The 18,623-nt window shown below is 45.0% G+C and overlaps 1 protein-coding gene across 1 annotated transcript in view; it reads right to left on the bottom strand.

The window, feature by feature from the left end:
- Positions 1–18,623, bottom strand: part of ST6GAL2 (ST6 beta-galactoside alpha-2,6-sialyltransferase 2) — a 91,950-nt gene that overhangs the window by 41,062 nt on the left and 32,265 nt on the right. Inside the window, exon 2 of the mRNA XM_010360993.2 lies at positions 4,898–5,897. Within this exon, the coding sequence (XP_010359295.1) occupies positions 4,898–5,840 (943 nt within the window). The 5' untranslated portion in view covers positions 5,841–5,897. The remainder of the gene's footprint in view (positions 1–4,897; positions 5,898–18,623) is intronic.

Genomic DNA, 18,623 nt, shown 5'->3' with positions numbered 1-18,623 from the left:
CCATTCCTATTTAGACAAAAAGGAATAGGTCAGACAGCAAACACAAGGGGAAGAAAGTCAAGTTTCATTTCTGGAGAAGGCATTCCCAGGCCAGAACCATACTGTGTTGACCTTGAGAATGGAGCCAGACAAGTGCATCCATGGAAGGAAAATTAAAGTCCTTCAAGGAGCTGCTGGGCCAGCAAGCCCTCCAGCATCCTGGTCACTGCCCTGCCCTGGGGCCCATCCCCCACATCCGCCTCCTCTCCTACTCTGATGAGAAAATTCACACAGCAGGAGAGCAAGCCTCCAGTCACTAGAGAATGGCCTGCCTGGGATTGGACAAAGCGATGCTTTCCCACCACCGCGGAGGCCCTGTTTTTCCCCAGGACCTGTAACCCTCACCTCTTGACTTACTTCCCTCGCAGCCTCAAGCCCAGGCTCTGGAGTGATCTCTACAGCAACCTATCTGCAATGGCTGTGCATTGCCGGCACAGGGGTGAGAGCGAGTGTTTCTGGAGACCCACTACTGGGGTTTGAACCCAGGCTCTGCACATGTGACTGGAGGTATTTCCTTATCTGTAAAATGGGAACAAACTTATCTATCAGTTAGGGTTGTAAGGTTTACAACAGTTAGCACAAAAAGAGCATTTTGGGCCGGGCACGGTGGCTCATGCCTGTCATCCCAGCACTTTGGGAGGCTGAGGCAGGAAGATCACTTGAGGTCAGGAGTTCAAGATCAGCCTGGTCAACATGGTGAAACCCCATCTCTACTAAAAATACAAAAATTAGCTGGATATGGTGGTGGGCACCTGTCATTCCAGCTACTTGGGAGACTGAAGCAGGAGAATTGCTTGAACCTGGGAAGCGGAGGTTGTAGTGAGACAAGATTGTGCCACTACATTCCAGCCTGGGCAACAGTGGGAGACCCCCTCTCGGGAAAAAAAAAAAAAAAAAAAAAAAAAAGCATTCTGAACAGGGCCTTGTCTGTACTATAAGTGGTATCTATGATTACAATTATTAAGTGAAGTCTAATTTTCAGAGTGGCTTGCAAGGACATCTAGGAAGATGATCTGCCTTCCAAGTTGGCTTCTCTCTTCTGTCCCTATGAGCCCGTGTACTACCTGTAGCTCTTACCACCTGTACACCATGCTGTTTCTCACTTCCATATGACGCTGGGCTTTCAACTTGGTCTCCTCTCCCTGGAGCAGTCTTTACCAACCTCTTCCCTCTGCCCAGCCACTAGCCCTCAGCGGAGTTAGGAATTCATCGTCATTCCTGCCTTGTCAGCCTACATATCTCCCTGTCCTTCTCCAATCCACAACACGGGAATTGTCTGTTTACCACTGAAGTGTGCCAGTATGGATGGTCGGGCCCGTGACCTCTTCAGTTTTGTGTCTAGCACAGGATCTGGTGGAGAGTTGGTGACCAATAAATAACGCTCATTGGAAGAGCATATGGACTGCTTTCTTCTTTCTTGCTTTTTTTAAAAGTAACAGGACACGTCAAATCTCAAGCCCTCTCCACCAGTCTATGCATCCCATCCCCAGTCTCTCCCTCCACGTCCCACTTCCCATGCACTTGCCAGAATTTGAGTTTCAAGTACACAGATCTTGGTTTCCCACATGAAGGCTATCACTGGGGGTTTAGAGCAGAACTTTCTCCTCTGTAACGTGTTTCCACATGGATGCCAGTAGCACTGCACAGAAGCAAATTATTATTGCTTATATGCAGGGGTGAAAACAGATCATCTTATGACTCTAGGAGAGAATGATCCAGGTTTCCAAAACAATTAGTTTGTTTTTCAATAACATATTTATAGTGGAAGTGTTTACAAATGCTATATTTTTCTAAACAAAACCTATTCCTTTGTATGACTCAGTTCCAACAGAAGGGTAGGGGGATGGGGGCCGCACTGCCAGTGGAGCAAACACCAGCAAGAGCTAAAGGGCAGCCAGTAAGCAAACCTGAGACTGACTGGGTCTTCTTCCCTGGACATAAGCGTGTAGAGGTGGCCTCCTGGCAGAGCGGAGGTAGGGCTGATAAGCACTGACCATCTGAGATACTTTCTAGCTCTGTCTTCAATTTTTCATAAGATTGTGATCTTTGGTAAGTCTTTTGATCTTCACTTAGCCAATTCACAAGTAGATACTTAGGGGCCAACATGAATTTAGCTGCAGCTGCCCCCAATATTCTAAGATGCCTAAAGGAATCTGCTGCCAGAGTTTGTTTGTATTCTGCAAGCCATTCATAACTACGTGGGTTTGCTTGCATATATTCAGGTGAACAGGAAGGAGCGAGGTCGGCACCTGGCATGTAAACTGCTGATGCTGAGATACCAACTTATACAAATGAAACTTTTGGTTTATACAAATTGAGCCACGCTATGGTTACATGTTCTTAAAATAGATACACAATCTGATCCAAAGGACCCTAGACAAAACAATAAAGAGAATTTTAAAGAAATTTCCAGGCATGTTCTTCAGTTGTGATTCTACCGTTCTTAAAGGCATGCAAAATAAATTAGATTTGGATACTAGAAATTAACAAAGATATAACTGGCATTTCAAGTTGCCCAGAAACATGGACTTCTCAGTGTCTCTCACGCTCTCTTCCAAATTCTAGAGTTTACAAGGTTCTGGTCAGGGATATTTACGCAGAAATAAAGAACAAGGGACTGCTCACTGGCATGCAAGAGCAATCCGGATCTTCACCTCTGATGCAGAGGTGTTTAAAACAAAACCAAACCGGAAGCAAGTTACTGCCTGCTTCAAGCATAATAGTTAAATTCCTTCTCTACATTATTAATGTTGGTCCTCAGAAATGAGAAAGAACTGTGGTGTTATTTTACCCCGGGGACCTCTAAACCACTGCTTCTTCTTAATAAATTGCAGGCTGCTCTGCTCTGGCTTTGGCTACAAGCTTATGTGACACATGGACTGTGTTATTATGAGCCTGCTGTAATGTCAGCACAGGGACACAGGGACCCCTAGACCTTGATTCCAGACTTACTATCTTGTTTTTTTTTTTTTTTTTTTTTTTTTAACTTTAAAAATATTTCTCATTTAGCCTCATGCCCAAGGACTTCTGCTGAGCTGAGGTCTGGGCTTCTGAGCCTGTCTACAGTGGCTTCACCCTATTCTAAGACAACTCTGGAACATGGGCTACTCTTCAAGGACACAGAACAACTAATGGATCCACTTAAAATGAAGACAACAAAGATTACTTATTTGCAAAGACATTCCCTGAATGTCGCTTCCAGACCAGTCATGACCTAACACTGAGAGTGTACAGGACATGATTGTCTTACATCTGGACTTGAGGCTAATGCTGTATTTGATTCACATTAGTTTTACTGTTCCTAGTACAGAGTCAAGCACATATTAGGGGCTAAACACGTATTTGTCAAATGAATGAGCCTAAAGGGCCAAGCTGCTTGCTGACTGGTGCAGCAATGGAATTAGCCTGGGAACGGGGGGAGTTCTGGGAGCAAAGGGATCTGAAACTGCTGAGGGAGAGCCCAGCTATGGGAACACAAGAGCCTGGGTATCTCTGGCAAGACAGGGTGAGAGGCCAGGGCAGGTAGGGAAATGAATGTGATCCAGCCAGGAAGGGGAATTCTGAGGAGAGCCAATGCTGGCCCATCTGGTGCAGAACCTACACCACTCTGCAGGAGGGACATGTATTTGAACCCTGCCATGCCCCTATCAATCAAAAAAGATTAGAACTGGCATTTTGCTTCAAAACTAGGAAGAAATAGCGATGGCTAATGTTGTGTGCCATCTTGGCTAGGCCACAGTGCCCAGCTGGTTGGTGAAACACTGGTCTAGATGTTGCTGGGAAGGTGTTTTTAAGATGTGATTAACAGTGAAATCACTAGACTTTGAGAAAAGCAGACAACTCTCACAATGCAGCTGTGCTTCCTCAAGCCAGGTGAATGCCTTAACAACAAAGACTGAAGTTTCCTTACCAAGAAATTCTGCCTCAAGACAGCAACACAGAAGCTCCGCCTGAGTTTCCCATCTGCTGGCCTGCACTACCTATTTCAGACTTGCCAGCCTTCACAATCATGAGAGTCAAGTCCTTAAAATAAATCTTTCTGTCTCTGTATAGACACATATCCTTCTGGTGTGAGTCTCTGGAGAACCCTGACTGATACAGGAGTCGGGAAACAGATGTGTTCCAGGGCTCTTGACAGGGATGTGAAGACAGAGCCTGGCAGGGAGGGAGGAAGCCCAGGTGTTGCATGTTATTTACCATCTTGGAGAAGGTCCCTGGTAGGTGCACTGGCAGTGCCCCAAAGGTTGGATTTGCGCCAACAGTTGGGAGGCCAGAACTTATTCTCCCATGGGAAAGATGTTCCCACCAGCAGCTGGGCTCTTCTCAGAGCCCACAGTAACTAACATCATCTTCATGCACCCTGCTCTTTGGAGCTGATGCCCTGATTGAGCAGCTCCCGCTTTCCTGCCTCCTCCTCTTATCCCTTCCCATATTCCCACTGCAAGATGGGTTCACCTGGCTTTCAGGGGCCAGCCTGGGAGCCTATCCATGCAGACTGCGGTTTCTATGGGATACGAAGTCTGAACAGCCAGAAGGACACCGGGAGCAAGGGGCGGCGCTTTCTTTCCACTGCCCACTGGCATCAGCTATGGGGAGGTCCCTTCTTGCTCCCCAGCATTCCCCAAATCCTTGCTCTAAGAGTCCCCCGAAGAGTACTTCTGCTGTGACCCCAGAGAGACTCATTCTGCGCCAGCAAGGGGAAATCACCTGAAGAATCTCCAGCTAACATAACAAACACCTGGTGTGGAGACCCCAGCCTGCCCCATCAGTGAGATCCAGAGGCGCGCACTGAAAGAACCAGCTCCCAGGGACACACTGGCTCAAGACAAGGAGACCTGGTCCCCGCACTGAGACCTACCTATTTCCTTGCCCAAGGAGGAGTTGAGGATTGAGCCTGCAGACATGACGACAGCGCAGCTGCGCAAGCCGCGCGGGTGCAGCTGGCTCAGGGGCACGGCCGGCACCAGGCGCCGCCAGCCCAGCGCAGAGAAGGGCGCCTCGGTGCCGTCCAGCGTCCGCACGGGCGCGCGGCTCCGCAGCTGGCACAGTAGCTGTGCCCTGCTCAGCCCGGTCTCCCGCTTCCCGCGGAAGCGCACCCCGTGCTTGTTGGCGGTCAGGTAATCCTTCATCGCCTTCTGCAGGCGCGGGTTCAGCATTTTGGAGGAGGCGTTCCCCTTCCAGAGCCGGTACAGGAAGGCCCTGGACATGGAGGAGTACAGCCTGTCGCCGTCGTCGCCCTCCTCCAACACGTGGCTCCTTCTCTGCCTCCGGTGCCTCTTCTTCACCCGCCTCCTCTGGACCTGTGCAGCCGGAAAAGCCCCATCCCGCGGGCCTGGCTCCCCGGGGGAAGGGAATCCCAATGTCCCCTGAGTGTGGCTGTGCCACCCTGGCTGCCCAGCAGCAAAAAAGTAGTCGTCATCCTCCGGGTAGAAAGCACTTTGAGATTTTCTTCTCACCTGGGATGAAAAAAACTCTTCATGTTCAAACCCATCTTGGAACTGGGCCCATTTCTGCGGGTCTCCAGGCCCCGCGTGAAAGGAACCGGTTGGGTGGGCGCGGGACAGCGCCTGGCGTGCGTCCAGACCCCCAGGCGGGGAGGGCTCATGCGCGGCGCCCATGATGGCCCGCTGCTTCCCCTGCACCGGCAGGAGCCTCCTGGTCTCCAGGAAGGAGAGGGAGCTGGGCACAGGCTCAGCGGGGTTGCTGTCGGTGAAGTAGATGAAAATCAGCAAAAAGAGGAGCCCCCAAGCGAATATTCCGAAAAGCATTCGTTGTCTCCATTGCTTCAAGTGTGGTTTCATGGCAGGTCTCTGCGGTCAGCACCTTGTGTCTTAAAGCAGATGGGTGGTAGAATGAACCTGAAAAACAGCCAGATGGCACAGTTAGCCAACATAGGGCATCTGCTCAGATGCTGCTGGGGACATTCTATCCTGAGCAGTGTTTCTGTAGGTGGTGGAGTGGGGTTGTAGAAGGGGCATTAGAAACCAGAATCATCCAGGAGTTTTAGCTAAATCCAGGTGTCATATCTGTCCCCCGCCCCAACCCCACCTCCCACCAACCTCTGCAAAACAAGGGATCTCACCATTTCAGGTGAGTCTTTGGAGAGAGGCGATGGATGAGTGTATATTTGCAAAATCCTCCCCACGGGACTCAGGGAGAAGTCTGCCTTCCCACTTTGATAAGACAGTGGGGCCCCTGCCCAGAAGTTCCCCCTACTTTTGAGATTATAAAATTCCAATTTGATAAAGCAAACCCAGAGAGGTAAGCACAGTTTGCCCTCTCTTGTCTGCTTATCAGACCACCAAAAGCTCACAGCTCATAGATATTACAGTAGCTGCTGTACACTTCTAAGGAGTGACAACCATATCTGATTCTTCCTGTTCTCCCCAGTCTGGAAGGCTGCCTAGAACATACCAGAAGTCCGCCGATGGCACTGAATAAAACAATGCTTCACTGACGGTGTCTGTGGGTGAATGTTATTTCAGGGTGCCTGAAAAATGTCCTCAAGACTACCCTCCTACTTCACCCTTACCATGAACTTTTGGTGAGATAAAAGGGAAGTACATTAAAACTTTAAATAGGAGGAGAGATGAAGAGAGAGCTTGCTGATTCTAGATGAGACTCGGACAAAGGGTAACAAAAGGGGCAGAGATGAAAAGTAAGATACAATGAAAGACAGAATGAACCTCTCCTCTGTACAGCATTGCAACTAATATGTATTGCTACGTGGGTAGCACAGCACTTGGTACCAAAGGAAACAATAAAACATTAATAAGAAATGCTCCTAACTTCAGGAACTTAAGCAAAGTCTTGGAAAGGGAATATAACCTAAAGTATGTTTGTGGAATAATAAAATAATAATTAAGCTTGCTAGAACTTCAAGCTGAGCACAAAGCCCAGCACAAGCAGATATTCAATAAATATTGGCTGGGTAAATGATGTGAGCTTGTGTTTGTGTGTGTGTTTTGCAAAGGGCCTTGTGTGTCTGTGGCGATGCATGGGTGTTTTGGTGGGGATGCTGAAAGAAGAAGCAAGACCATTTGGGGAAAACATAATTGGAAAGCTATCCTCTTCCAGCTGTGGAGGGTCTGTAGTCCCTACCTGGATGTATGGGACAGATGCCGTATAAGACATAGGAAGAAAGTGAAGTTCTGAGAGCAAGGGAGTGATGCACTGGTTCCACGGGCTTTCAGGAGATTCCTTGGTGGCAGGTAAGGCAGAGAAGAGTGCAGGGAGGCAACACAGACTACAAGGAGGTCACTAGTAGAAATCAGATACTCAGAAAGTAGGGTGATTCTGAGGGGAGGGTCTGCCAGGGGAAATCTGTGACCCCCATACTCCTTCCCCAGTACAGGCTGACCAATGCCAAAACACAAAGGCATGTAAGGCATAGCTGTAACACAATGGTTGTGTTTTCACTCAAAAAGAAGGAACTGAAATCAAAATGAATATTCCTACCTCAACGTGGTCACCTTGGGAAGTCATACAATGTCGCTGGTGGGAAAGGACATGCTAAAGTAAGAGAACTACATTCCTTTTGTAGCTTTATGGCAGGTTAAAGGTGGACACAGATTCTTTGACCCTCCACCTAGAGAGAGGCAGGGTCTGTGTCTCCCCCTGCTAAATAACGACAGGCTCAATGACTGCTCGGACTAGTAGAATATGGCGGTGGTGATACTATGCCAGTTACCAGGCCCAGATCTAGCATTTTCCACTTCCTGCCTCTCAGAACACTCACTCTGGGGGAAGCCAGATACCAGTGAAGACATGTCCCTAAGCTTAGCCCAGCATACATCTAGGAAATCCAAGCTAGGAAAGTCCACATGGAATGAGAGATACCCAGCCAGCCCCAAGCTATTCCAGCCGTCCCAGCCATCCCAGCCCAGGCACCCAATGTGAAATGCGAAGAAGTCATTCTGGATGTCCAGCCTGTTGCACTTTCCAATGACTCCATCCCCAGCCACCATCTGACTGCAACCCTGTGGAAGGCCAGACAGGAGAGCCAGTCTAGCCCAGTCAGTCAATGGTGAGTGATAATGATAGATTGTTGTTCTAAACCACAAAGTTATTTTTTGTTGGCTTTGGTTTGAGATATGTATAGATGTGTATAAATACATTTATATACCTATATATGTATTTGTTTTAAATTTTAGATTCGGGGTACACGTGCAGGTTTGTCACAGGGGCATACTGCACAATGCTGAGTAAACTCCTACATTTTAAGGTGATTTGTTACATCAGAGGATCACTGGAACAGGTTCTAATGGAGATGCTAAATAAGTTCCCAGAATCATCAGTAACATATACAACTATCTTGTGCCCATAATAATTAAAAAGAAAAATTAAGCAAAAAAGAAAAAGTCCTAAAAATGCTTCCAACAATTGCAACATTTTCAGATAGGACTGTAGCATCCCAGAGGGATTCTACAAAAAGCAACTTTCGCTTACATGTATAAATTGTGGCTTTTAAACAGTGTTTGCTTTATTTTATATTCACGAGAGCAAGGCTATAGATTTTATATACAGTAATATATCAAACCTACATAGACAGAATATACTTTAACCAAGCCAGGACCACGGATGCCAAGAAGCGAACGTAGAAGAATTAATACCCGCAGTTAACTTACTATATATACAGGTTTGTGGTTAGCATTTGTTCTGGATTATTTTATTTGGTCTTTCCAGCATCGAATTAGATAGGAAATACTGTCATATCCATTTTCTAGATGAGCGAACTGAGTCCCAGAGCAATTAAGTAACTTGCCCAGGACCACAGAGCTAGCAAGCAGCAGATATTACATGCAAATCCATCTGCTTCATCCTATGGCTCACACCTCTCACACTAAGTTCTAATTCCATCTGATCATACCAACCAAGGCTATATTTTCTAAATTTACACTCCTCAAACTATCTGTGGTGAAGGATAATTTTTTCCCCAAACTGTCACTGTGTGATATTTTAATATTTCCATTTCTGAATGTCTTGGCATTGTCCAATTGCTATAAAAGTTTCTAAATGCCTGCTCTCAAGTTCTGTAAACACCTTACCAGGAACTGTTAATGAACAGTTGTGGATGTGCATAGTCTGGGCCCACACTTTGAGGGGCACCTTCCGCATGATCTGTCTAACCTGTCCACCCAGGGACAGTGCTTTGAGCTGTAATGCTCAACATAAAGGTCTAGAAGCCGTTTCTAATATTTCAAGACTTCCATAAGAAATTGCAAAATTATCCTTAATAACAGTAATTCTGTTGCATCCCACTGGGTGCACTGCAGTATAATTCTGACACTTGCTACTGGGAGTTAGTGCAGACTCCATGTGTTAAGGGCTCAAGCCTCCAGGAGACTGCCCTCATTTCACATGCCAGCTATGTGGATTTGCATGTAGTATCTGCTGCTTGCTAGCTCTGTGGTTCTGGGCAAGTTACTTACAAGTTACTCAAAGCCACTCACACTTTTACCTGTTCAACTACCGATCCCTAGACTCCAGGACACACTTCAGGTTTGATAATCTGCTAACATGACTAACAGAAGTCAGGAAAGTACTATATTTATGGCTATGGTTTTATTGTAAAGGATGCACACAGGGTGAGATTTGGGGCAAATGCAGTTCCACGTTCTTTCCCTGTGGAATCTGGGTGTATCACTCTCCCAGCACATCAGTGTGTTCATGAATCAGAAGCTCCAGTGAACCCTAGAATCTAGAGTTGTTATTAGGGTTCCATTAGATAGGCATGATTGATTAAATCACTGGCCATGTGAGTGAACTTAATCTCCAGTGCCACTGTTCTCCCTGGAGGTCTGGCAGCCCAAGGTTCAAAAAGTTCAAACCCTGCAATAACCCTGAAATTTCTTTTTTCTCCTTTTCCTTCCTTCCTTTCCTCCCTCCCTCCCTCCTTCCCCCCTTTTCTTTCTTTCTTTTCTTTTCTTTTCTTTTTTTTTTTTTTTAAACACAGTCTCACTCTGTCACCCAGGCTGGAGCATGCAGTGGTACAAACTTGTCTTACTGCAACCTCCGCCAACCAGGTTCAAGTGATTCTCCTGCCTCAGCCTCCTGAAACCCTGCAATTTCATCTGGTTGACCTTTCTGGTGATCAGAGCCCAAGGTGAAGCTATCTGGGAGCACAAAGTAAGTTCCCTCATTAGCAAAATGAAAACAGTCCTATCACTAAGGAAATTCCACAAGTTTTAGAAGTTCCATGCTGGGAATACCAAGGCTGCAGCAGCTGACTTAAAAGCCAGTCTTTTTGCTTCTAACTGGTAGTCACCATTTCCTGGTTTCCCTGCACTGAGCAACAGCTCTGGTGGGCAACTGAAAAACGAGATAGGTTTCGGATTTCAGCATTTGCCCCAGAAAATATTTTTAAAAAACAGAGGCAAAGATGAGATGTGTGCAGACTGATGGGAAGTGCAACAACAACAAAAAAGTGTTGAGCTGTTGGGAGGAGCTCAAAACCTCTGGCCTAGAGGGCTTGGGGCTGAGAGCCAGTGCCCCCCACACCACAGAAGCTAATACGACCTTGATTTGATGAGTCAAGAAGCTGCAGGAACTCTAGCTGAGAAAGTGAACTTGGGAAATTTCATGGCAGGATTCAAATGATCAGATGTAAAATTAAATAATTCAAATTTAAAATAATTCAAACTTAAAGCGATTGGAACTTGAAATTATCTTGAGCCTTGAGAGGAATGTGGCTATGCCGCCTGCGTCAGACAGCTGCAACTTCTGCCTTTTTGTTCCTGTAAATAATTAGAAAGACCAAGCAGCACCAGAGATGAGACCCTCTCAGATCATTACACCTCCTCATGGAATAGTAAAGTATTCTTGCTTAAAATGTAACAATCTGTAACCAATCAAACAGCTGTGGCATATATACCTGGTCTTGTATGGAAAATGCTGTGATCCTGCTGGAACTCCTCTGTCTCTGCCTATATAATTGAAACTTTAACTTCTACATTTTGGAAACACTGACCCCATTCATCTGCAGTTGGTGCTTTCCCAGGTGGCCAGTCTCAAGCTTTGCGCTCAGATAAACTCTGTACTTAATCGTATTTTCTGAACCTCATTATTTAAGGTTGACACAGATGTAAACTAAGAAAAGCCCCTCAACTGACCCCACAGACCCTTTGTGGCCAGATGGACCCCAGAGAAATCTGAAAAACTGAATTTCCAGTCATGACTGGAAGGGAGGTCAGACAGGCCTCCAGATACCCCCTCTCCCTTTGGAGTTTGGACACAACTGACCAGGATTAATATTAAAATAGACGTCATAAACCAACCAAACTCTTCGTGGTGATAAGATACCAAATTCCAACCTGACTCTGGTATAGCATCACATGACAGATAGCAGACCCTGAAGGAAATAAAAATATTTTGCCCCAAAATATATTTCTTTGACATATTTTGAAATGGCCAAGCTAAGCTGTCTTTTGTGGGGCAAATTTGCATTGGTAGAGAATCTCCATTAATGCAGCCTACCTTTCCCGTTCTAGGCCTTTCCTGGACCTAGGAGAGATTAAATATGAGTGTGACACCTTTAAAGTCCCAAAAGAGACATGTACATACATCCTCTCTGAAGGATATTCCCTATGAGGCATCATCTCTATAACAAGAACCTTGGCTTCCACAACCCCTCTTAACTCAGGCAAATATTTCTACTGACTTCAAGTCTTGAGACAAAGCTTAACTCTTTCAATCAACTGCCAATCAGTTGGTTGCCAATCAGAAACTCTTTGAATGTACCTATGACCTATAAGGCCCCATTTCAAAATATCCCACCACTTTAGGCTGAACCAGTGCACACCTTTCATGTATTGATTAATGATTGTATCCACAATTCCTGTCTCTCTAAAGTGTGTAAAACCAAACTGTGACCCAGTTGCCTCAGGCACATGTTCTCAGGACTTCCTAAGACTGTTCCCTGGGCCATGGTCACTCACATTGGCTCAGGTTTAAATATTTTACAGGGCTTTTTTGTTTTTTTTTGTATCAACACAGACATAGCCTCCATTATATGAAAACGCCTGGTTTCGAACCAGAAGATGGGAAGCCTTGTTTGTCATGGGGAGATGACATGCGAGAAAGGAAGAGAGAAGGATGAGAGGATGTCAGAGGACACAAATAAAGAGAAGAAGCACCTGGCAGGATAGAGGGGGCTGCATCGGTGCCATGACCCTGAGGCAGAGTTTGCTCTCTCTGCCTGCTGTGCTGGGGAGTAGAAAGAGGCAGGATTTGTGAAGCTCTCTGGGCATCTTTAAAGGAGTATTCCAATGCAAAGAACGAAGACTCTTCATTAGGTGGAGCTTAAGTGGCTCCTAATGCACAAGAATAATAGGAAGGAGTGGATTTGCTGCACTGCCTCAATTTGTGATTAGGTCTCAACTTTTAATAATCCAAAAGCCTCCGCTACAGCCTCTGGAGCTGCAAACCTTCTGCTGCCAATTAAGGGAACATTCTCCAAAATGATTAAGTCTCAAGGCAACGTCAAATCCTCTGCTAGCAAAATGCTACAGAAATCACGATCTGCACCATGGGTCTCAGTCATCAGCATATCTGTAACAAATCCAGGTTAGAGAGAGGCGAGGGACGTCATCAATGTTACAGCCCTGGATCATTGTTTTCCTTGAAATGACCATAAGCCTAATAATAGGAAGGCTTGGCTAAGCAAGAGAAAACACGTCTTTTCCTCTGATATAGTATACCTGAAATAGTATAATTATACAGCTTAAAGAAAGTTGTCAGTAATACTCACTGCCATATCCCATCATTAGCTGGTGTGATATAAATGACATCAGGGGATATAAGAGGCCCATCAGGCAAATCGTCTGTCCCCAGGCACCAATGGGAAAGTGCTCCTTAATCACACCTTCACATGTGCTTTCTCTGTGATGGTTTAAGTGACTGGGGCTGTCGAGTTCTTGCCAGTTTTCCCCGGGAAGAGCACTGGCAAGATTATACTCATACTGGATTGGGTGTGACTTTCTTTTCCTTTCCACTGCAATTCTAACATTATTACCTGGCAATGCAAAGGTTTGAATTCCCAGTGGATGTTCGCTGCCTATTTGGACTACTTTTCTCCATTTCCATTCTTTCTCCCTGTTATTTGCCCTTTCTGGCCAGGCCTCTAGGGAACTTCTATTTTTAGAGGCAAAATCAAAAGTGCCCCTCTGCTGGAAATCACAGCGATTGTTCCACTTGCTTAGAAAGAAGTCAGTATCCATATCTTAGATACTAATTCCCAAACAAAGACACGAGTCACATTTCTTATGGATATTCGAACCAGCACAAAAGAGTGCTTAAATTCTCCTTCAAATTGTTCTGAGAGAAATCCCACTTTCCAAAAGGCACAATTTATTACGAGTTGTCAGATGAAACTATGAAATGTAAACACTGCCACAGAGGAACATTACAATGCAGCTTAAGGTTAATGCAGCTAACTTCTTATTTTGTTCAAGGGCAAAGAGAAGTTAATTCTAGGTCTTACCACTTTAACGATGTCCCTCTTAAGCCTTGTGGTTGACAAGCTTTATTGCCCATTTTCTTGACTGGAGAGTGGTTTTCATTTTTTTTTCCACACTTTGATTGATGTGTCTGCAATGAATTACCAGCTGCCCAGGTTTTCTGTGGGTCTGAGACACCCTCACGTCCTTTTTTGTGTCGAAGAGTTGTCTGGACTAATGTTAAGTCTAAGTGTTTATTTTAATGTTGAAATAATAAAGAAGATTTAGCATGTGAGCTGTGGTGAGATACTCGTGTATCTTAATGGCCTTCAGGAGTCATTTTCTTTCAAGAATCATTTTTTCTAAAATTAGCTCTTGTCACATATCCAAGAAAACATCCAGTCTACAGCAAAGAGGAAGATGCCTCCTGCAGCTGGAATTCCTTTATCTCTTAACACCCTTATTGGCACTTTTTACAAACGGGCCCTTCTCTTTTCTTTCTTTGCTTTTGGTAAATGTGAGAATGTCTCCAGACTGCTAAAGCCAGAACACCAAGGAGGCACTCCCTCATTCATTCTCCCTCTAGTCTCTGTCTATTCTTAAGCCAATGTCCAGAAGAAAAGAAAGAAAAAGGTCGGCCAGGTCAGCGGAGCCTGTGGTGGGGGAGGCCATCCCCCTCTCTAAGGAGTACAGCCCTGCAGGATTGCAAGTCCTTGCCTCCTCAGAAGGGCAGCCCCCCTGCAGGCAGTGCCCCCTCCTTGTGATGGCGCTGTTTGACACCAGAATGCATGGGGCAATCCCACCTGCTAAGAAGGGCAACGCTGGCCGACCCAGTGACCTCACTTGGTTGAGTCATAAGTTTAAAACACTGGTGCCTGGGCTTCCGGTTAGTGTAAAATTCAGATGTTTGAGTAACCCTCAATGGGGATGCCTATAAGGTTCCTGAAGGCAGGGACTACATCTTATTCAGTCTTGTATTCCCACCAACCAACGTGGGCTGGCCTGTGGAAGGCTCCCAATAAATATTCCTGAAATCAATGAATGTCCGAAATGAAGAAAATAAGTGGGGGAAATGTACTGTAATGGCACTGCCTGACCAGGGGCTGCTGGTTGGTTCTGGAGGGCAAGGGTTCCTCATCTACTGTGTTTCTCAGCCTGGCAGAAGTGTCTGGGTGTCTCCAGGCAAAACCACGGTTAGGCTGTTGTAGGGTTAGGTCCGAGTCATTAACAGCAGTCGTGGCAGGAGTCAGCAGGCTGGTGGGTACACAAGCAGCAAAGGTATCCCAGGCTGCCACTGGCCAAATGCCTATGCTGTGCTGGGCACCGTATCTACCTCACTCACATTGTCTCGTTTCAATTCCTCGTCTCAGTTTAATCTTGACAACAAATTCCTTAGTAAACATGATTTGTCTCTAAGCTTAGGCCTATGAAAGCTCCAAGTGGTTCCCTTCCAGTTTACTGTCCCAAAGCCCCTGTCTTTTTTTCACTAGAACATGAAGCCAGAAAAAATTGCTGCAGTCAACTCGAGCACCAGCCTTAAAATTTTAATAAGATTTATTTTTCTTTTTGGCCACAAAGTACTATGTCTAATTTCACTCCAGCTCCCTACATTTAGCAGAACAAGTGATCCTCTGACACCCCTATCTTTGTTTGCTGGAGTAAATGATGTTCCTAGTTAGGCTTTACAATCCACACCTTCGCTTGCCCTGCATTTGTCAGAGATAGCTTAGTCTTGGGACACCTGCCAAGTGGATTTTGCCTGGGCAGAACGGGCTACCAATTTACTAACATTTCCAAAGAGACCACAGGTGTTAGGCCCATGGTTGCAGGGGTTTGCTGCCTCGGCAGGAAGGCAAAACGGTTCTGCCTGCATTGTTGCTTGGTCCCAGGACTGCTAAATAAATGACAAGCAATATGGATTAAAGTAAGCCTGGAAGCCTTCAAAGAAGAGGAGGTCCAGAGCTGGACCTCGAAGGATGCATGGGTGTGGAGGAGAGTCAGTGATTTCAAGCCAGTGGAATGCCTGGGCCCAGTGTGCCAGGGATGAGAGCATGTATGCTGGACAGATTCACGGTGAGCTGGGGCTGGACAAGGGTGAGCTGCTCTTAGAAAGGTGATACCATTATCTTTCTGGGTCAGGTCATTCCAGCAGTACAGGGTTTTTGCTCAAGAGACAGGGCAGATGGGAACTAGTTTAAAAGGCAAAGATTCACATATGTGAGCCACTCTGGGCAGCTCCCAGTCGAGGAAGGGGGAGGTGGAAATGATTCCAGACGTCTATCAGTGATTGTGCAGAGACACAACACAAGCTGCCTACTAGTTAGGGTCTGCTGGCTTCCAGAAACAGCATTCATCTGCTTTGGACCCAGTGGCCTGTTTGTTTTACAATAATTAGCATTCAAATATTTATACTTCATACCAGAAATGTGCCAAGGCTCATGACTGGAGCTGTAAATTCGCTTCAGTCCTGATGGCTAATACTAAGAAGATGGAAGATGCCATTGAGACTTGAAAGGTTAGGTGAACTCCTAAAATGTGAAGCGGGCTTTGAGGTAAAAGCATAGGTGGCCAGCAGGTGGCTTTTATAAGGAGGCTTCTGTACCAGCGGAGGCCACATTTCTTTCAGTGGGTGTTACAGAGTGAGACAGATAATGCTACCTACTCTGAGGAGTAAAGGCCATGCACGGTTGACCAGAAAGCCCTGTTGGCAGCTGCATAATTTTGGATAAATCCTGATTTTGGATAAGCCTCAGTTTCATCAAATGTAAATTGTAAGACCATCACTGCTTTATGAGATGAATGAATAAAGTAATGTGCTTAGCACTGTGCCTGGCCCAAAAAGAGAGCACAATAAATACTTTGCAGTCCAAGTTTTGAAATTCTGTAAAAGTGGACAAGATGGTATAACACACATGGATTTCGCTGTATTAGTGTATTATATTGTATATTACTGTATATTATACTAAATAATTTAATATCTATTACATACAGTAATTTGTTACATTATATGTATTATAATATACTGTATTGGTGCCATGTGTATAAACTTGAAGGTTTACCAGGAGGCACCTCTCTTTAACTGACCATAAACTGACATACCCCGGTTTAGATAAACACGAGTATCTGACTCAAGCTAATAAGCATTGAATAAGGGCCGCCTAAATAAAGACCTCTCTCTAGTGTCTCAGTCATAAAAAGTAACCCTGTCAGGGACTACATACCTGATAAATGTCTTCTAATGGGTTCACTGTGCTAATCAGCTTATTATAACTTATGCTGCTATAATTCAGCAAATATTATTAAGTCTATCATAAGGGGGCACATATAGCACATGATACCTTGCCCTTGGAGAACTGACTCTGTTCTTGGGAAGCATTTAAATTCTTGTGTAACAAGCGTGAACAAAAGGATCCTGTAGATTCAAATTCCAGAATCTGTCTTCAGTCCAGACCAGTGGGGCCTCTTACAGGAACCCAGGAAAGAAAGGGTGCTTAGGGGCACCCATCCAGAGGACTGCAAAGGCCCCACATGACATCTGTTTCTCTCTTTGGAAATGGTGTTTTATGTGGTAAGAGCTACACCTAAAAAGATAAAGCAAAGCTAAATCTCTTAGCTCTATCTCTGTGGGTCAACTTCCTGTGTAACAGTTGAGAGAAAAATAGAGGCTGCAAAACAAACATACAGAACTGGGCTATTTATGTAAAATGTTTAAACATATAATATAAACCACCTAGTAGCTACCTCTGAGGAGGGAGGAAAGGGGTCTGGATGAGTGAAAGAGGGGATGCCTGCTTCATTACTAAAGTATTTCCTTCCTTACAGAGAAAAAATTGGAAGTAAATACGGCAAAATATTAGTATGTGTTACATCTAGGTACATAAACTCTCTTATATTAGTTTATCCATTTTACCACATAAAGTATATAATAACTTTAAACAATAAAAATTTATAAAAATACAGTTGTAATAAAAGTTGTAAAAAGTTCTAAAGTAAGAGAAATAATTCATATTTCATGTCGATTTCCAAATCAATCCCCTTAGGTAACAATTCTTGCTGATCTAGTAACACAAAACATACATCTAACATTTTACACTGAACTCCAGATTTAGTTAAAGCTTTCGTCTGGTCTTGACATGGCCAGTCAAGACAAGAATTACTGAATGCTATAATGGTTTATGAAAGCGTCGCAGAGCGCTCAGCTTCCGGTGGAACAATCCTGACTCCTACTATCCATGTAAACTTGGGCAGGTTTCTTTACCTCTTTGTGTCTTGGCTGCATCTTCTGTAAAATGAAGAGCATCCCAACCTCACAGAGTTGAGTGTCGTAGAATAACATATTTTAAAAGAGAAAATGCAAATAAAGTGTAACTCCTATAAATAATAGACATGTAAAAATCCCAGCTCTGCTGTGTGCCTGCAGGCTGAGCTAAGCACTCACGTATTCTATCTTGGCCCCTAACTGCCTGGGATAATGGCATCTCTCCTCTTTCCATGTTAGGGGACAGCCCAAGGGTACCATCCCTGGCTTCTCACTCCACCTTTTAATCCTTCCCACAGAAAAGGAGTCCCCGGTCCACTGAGAGACATGGATCATGGTGTGAGTCTCTGGAGACCCAAACTGTCCCTCAAATGGGTTTGTTCAAGATCTAGACTTGAGTGTGGAAGGGAAAAGGGAGGACTGGCTACCCAATTTGTTGCTCACCTCCAGGACACAAGCTTCACCTGGCTTTTTCACTAGCATCCTTGAGATTTTACCCTCCTCTGTTTGACATTCATGGCACCAACTATGGTGTTGAGCAGCTACTATTTCAGTTTCCCTCACATCCTATGACTGAGGAGCTACGGTCAAGCCCATTTTATGGATGAGAAAAATGAGTGATAGTGAGGTATTAACTACTTAAAAGCACCACTTGTTACTGTGTGGTGAAGGTAAGACAGGACCTGGTATCTTTGAAGACAGTCAAAATAAGGATATTTGACAATGACATTTGCTCTCATCACCTCCCGGTATTATTGAAAATAACCAAGAAAAAAAATGCATTGGCAAGAACATTTTGAGTTTAGATGTTCTACCAGTTTGTTCAATTTTCATGACATGAGGAACAGTCAATAGATTTAATAATATGCCACAGGAATCTGGGTCAATTT

The sequence above is a fragment of the Rhinopithecus roxellana genome, chromosome 17 (assembly GCF_007565055.1).
Source record: "Rhinopithecus roxellana isolate Shanxi Qingling chromosome 17, ASM756505v1, whole genome shotgun sequence".
In the NCBI taxonomy this organism is placed as follows: domain Eukaryota; kingdom Metazoa; phylum Chordata; class Mammalia; order Primates; family Cercopithecidae; genus Rhinopithecus; species Rhinopithecus roxellana.
The sequence above is the reverse complement of the archived record's forward strand: the minus strand, read 5'-3'. Positions and strand labels throughout refer to the sequence as shown.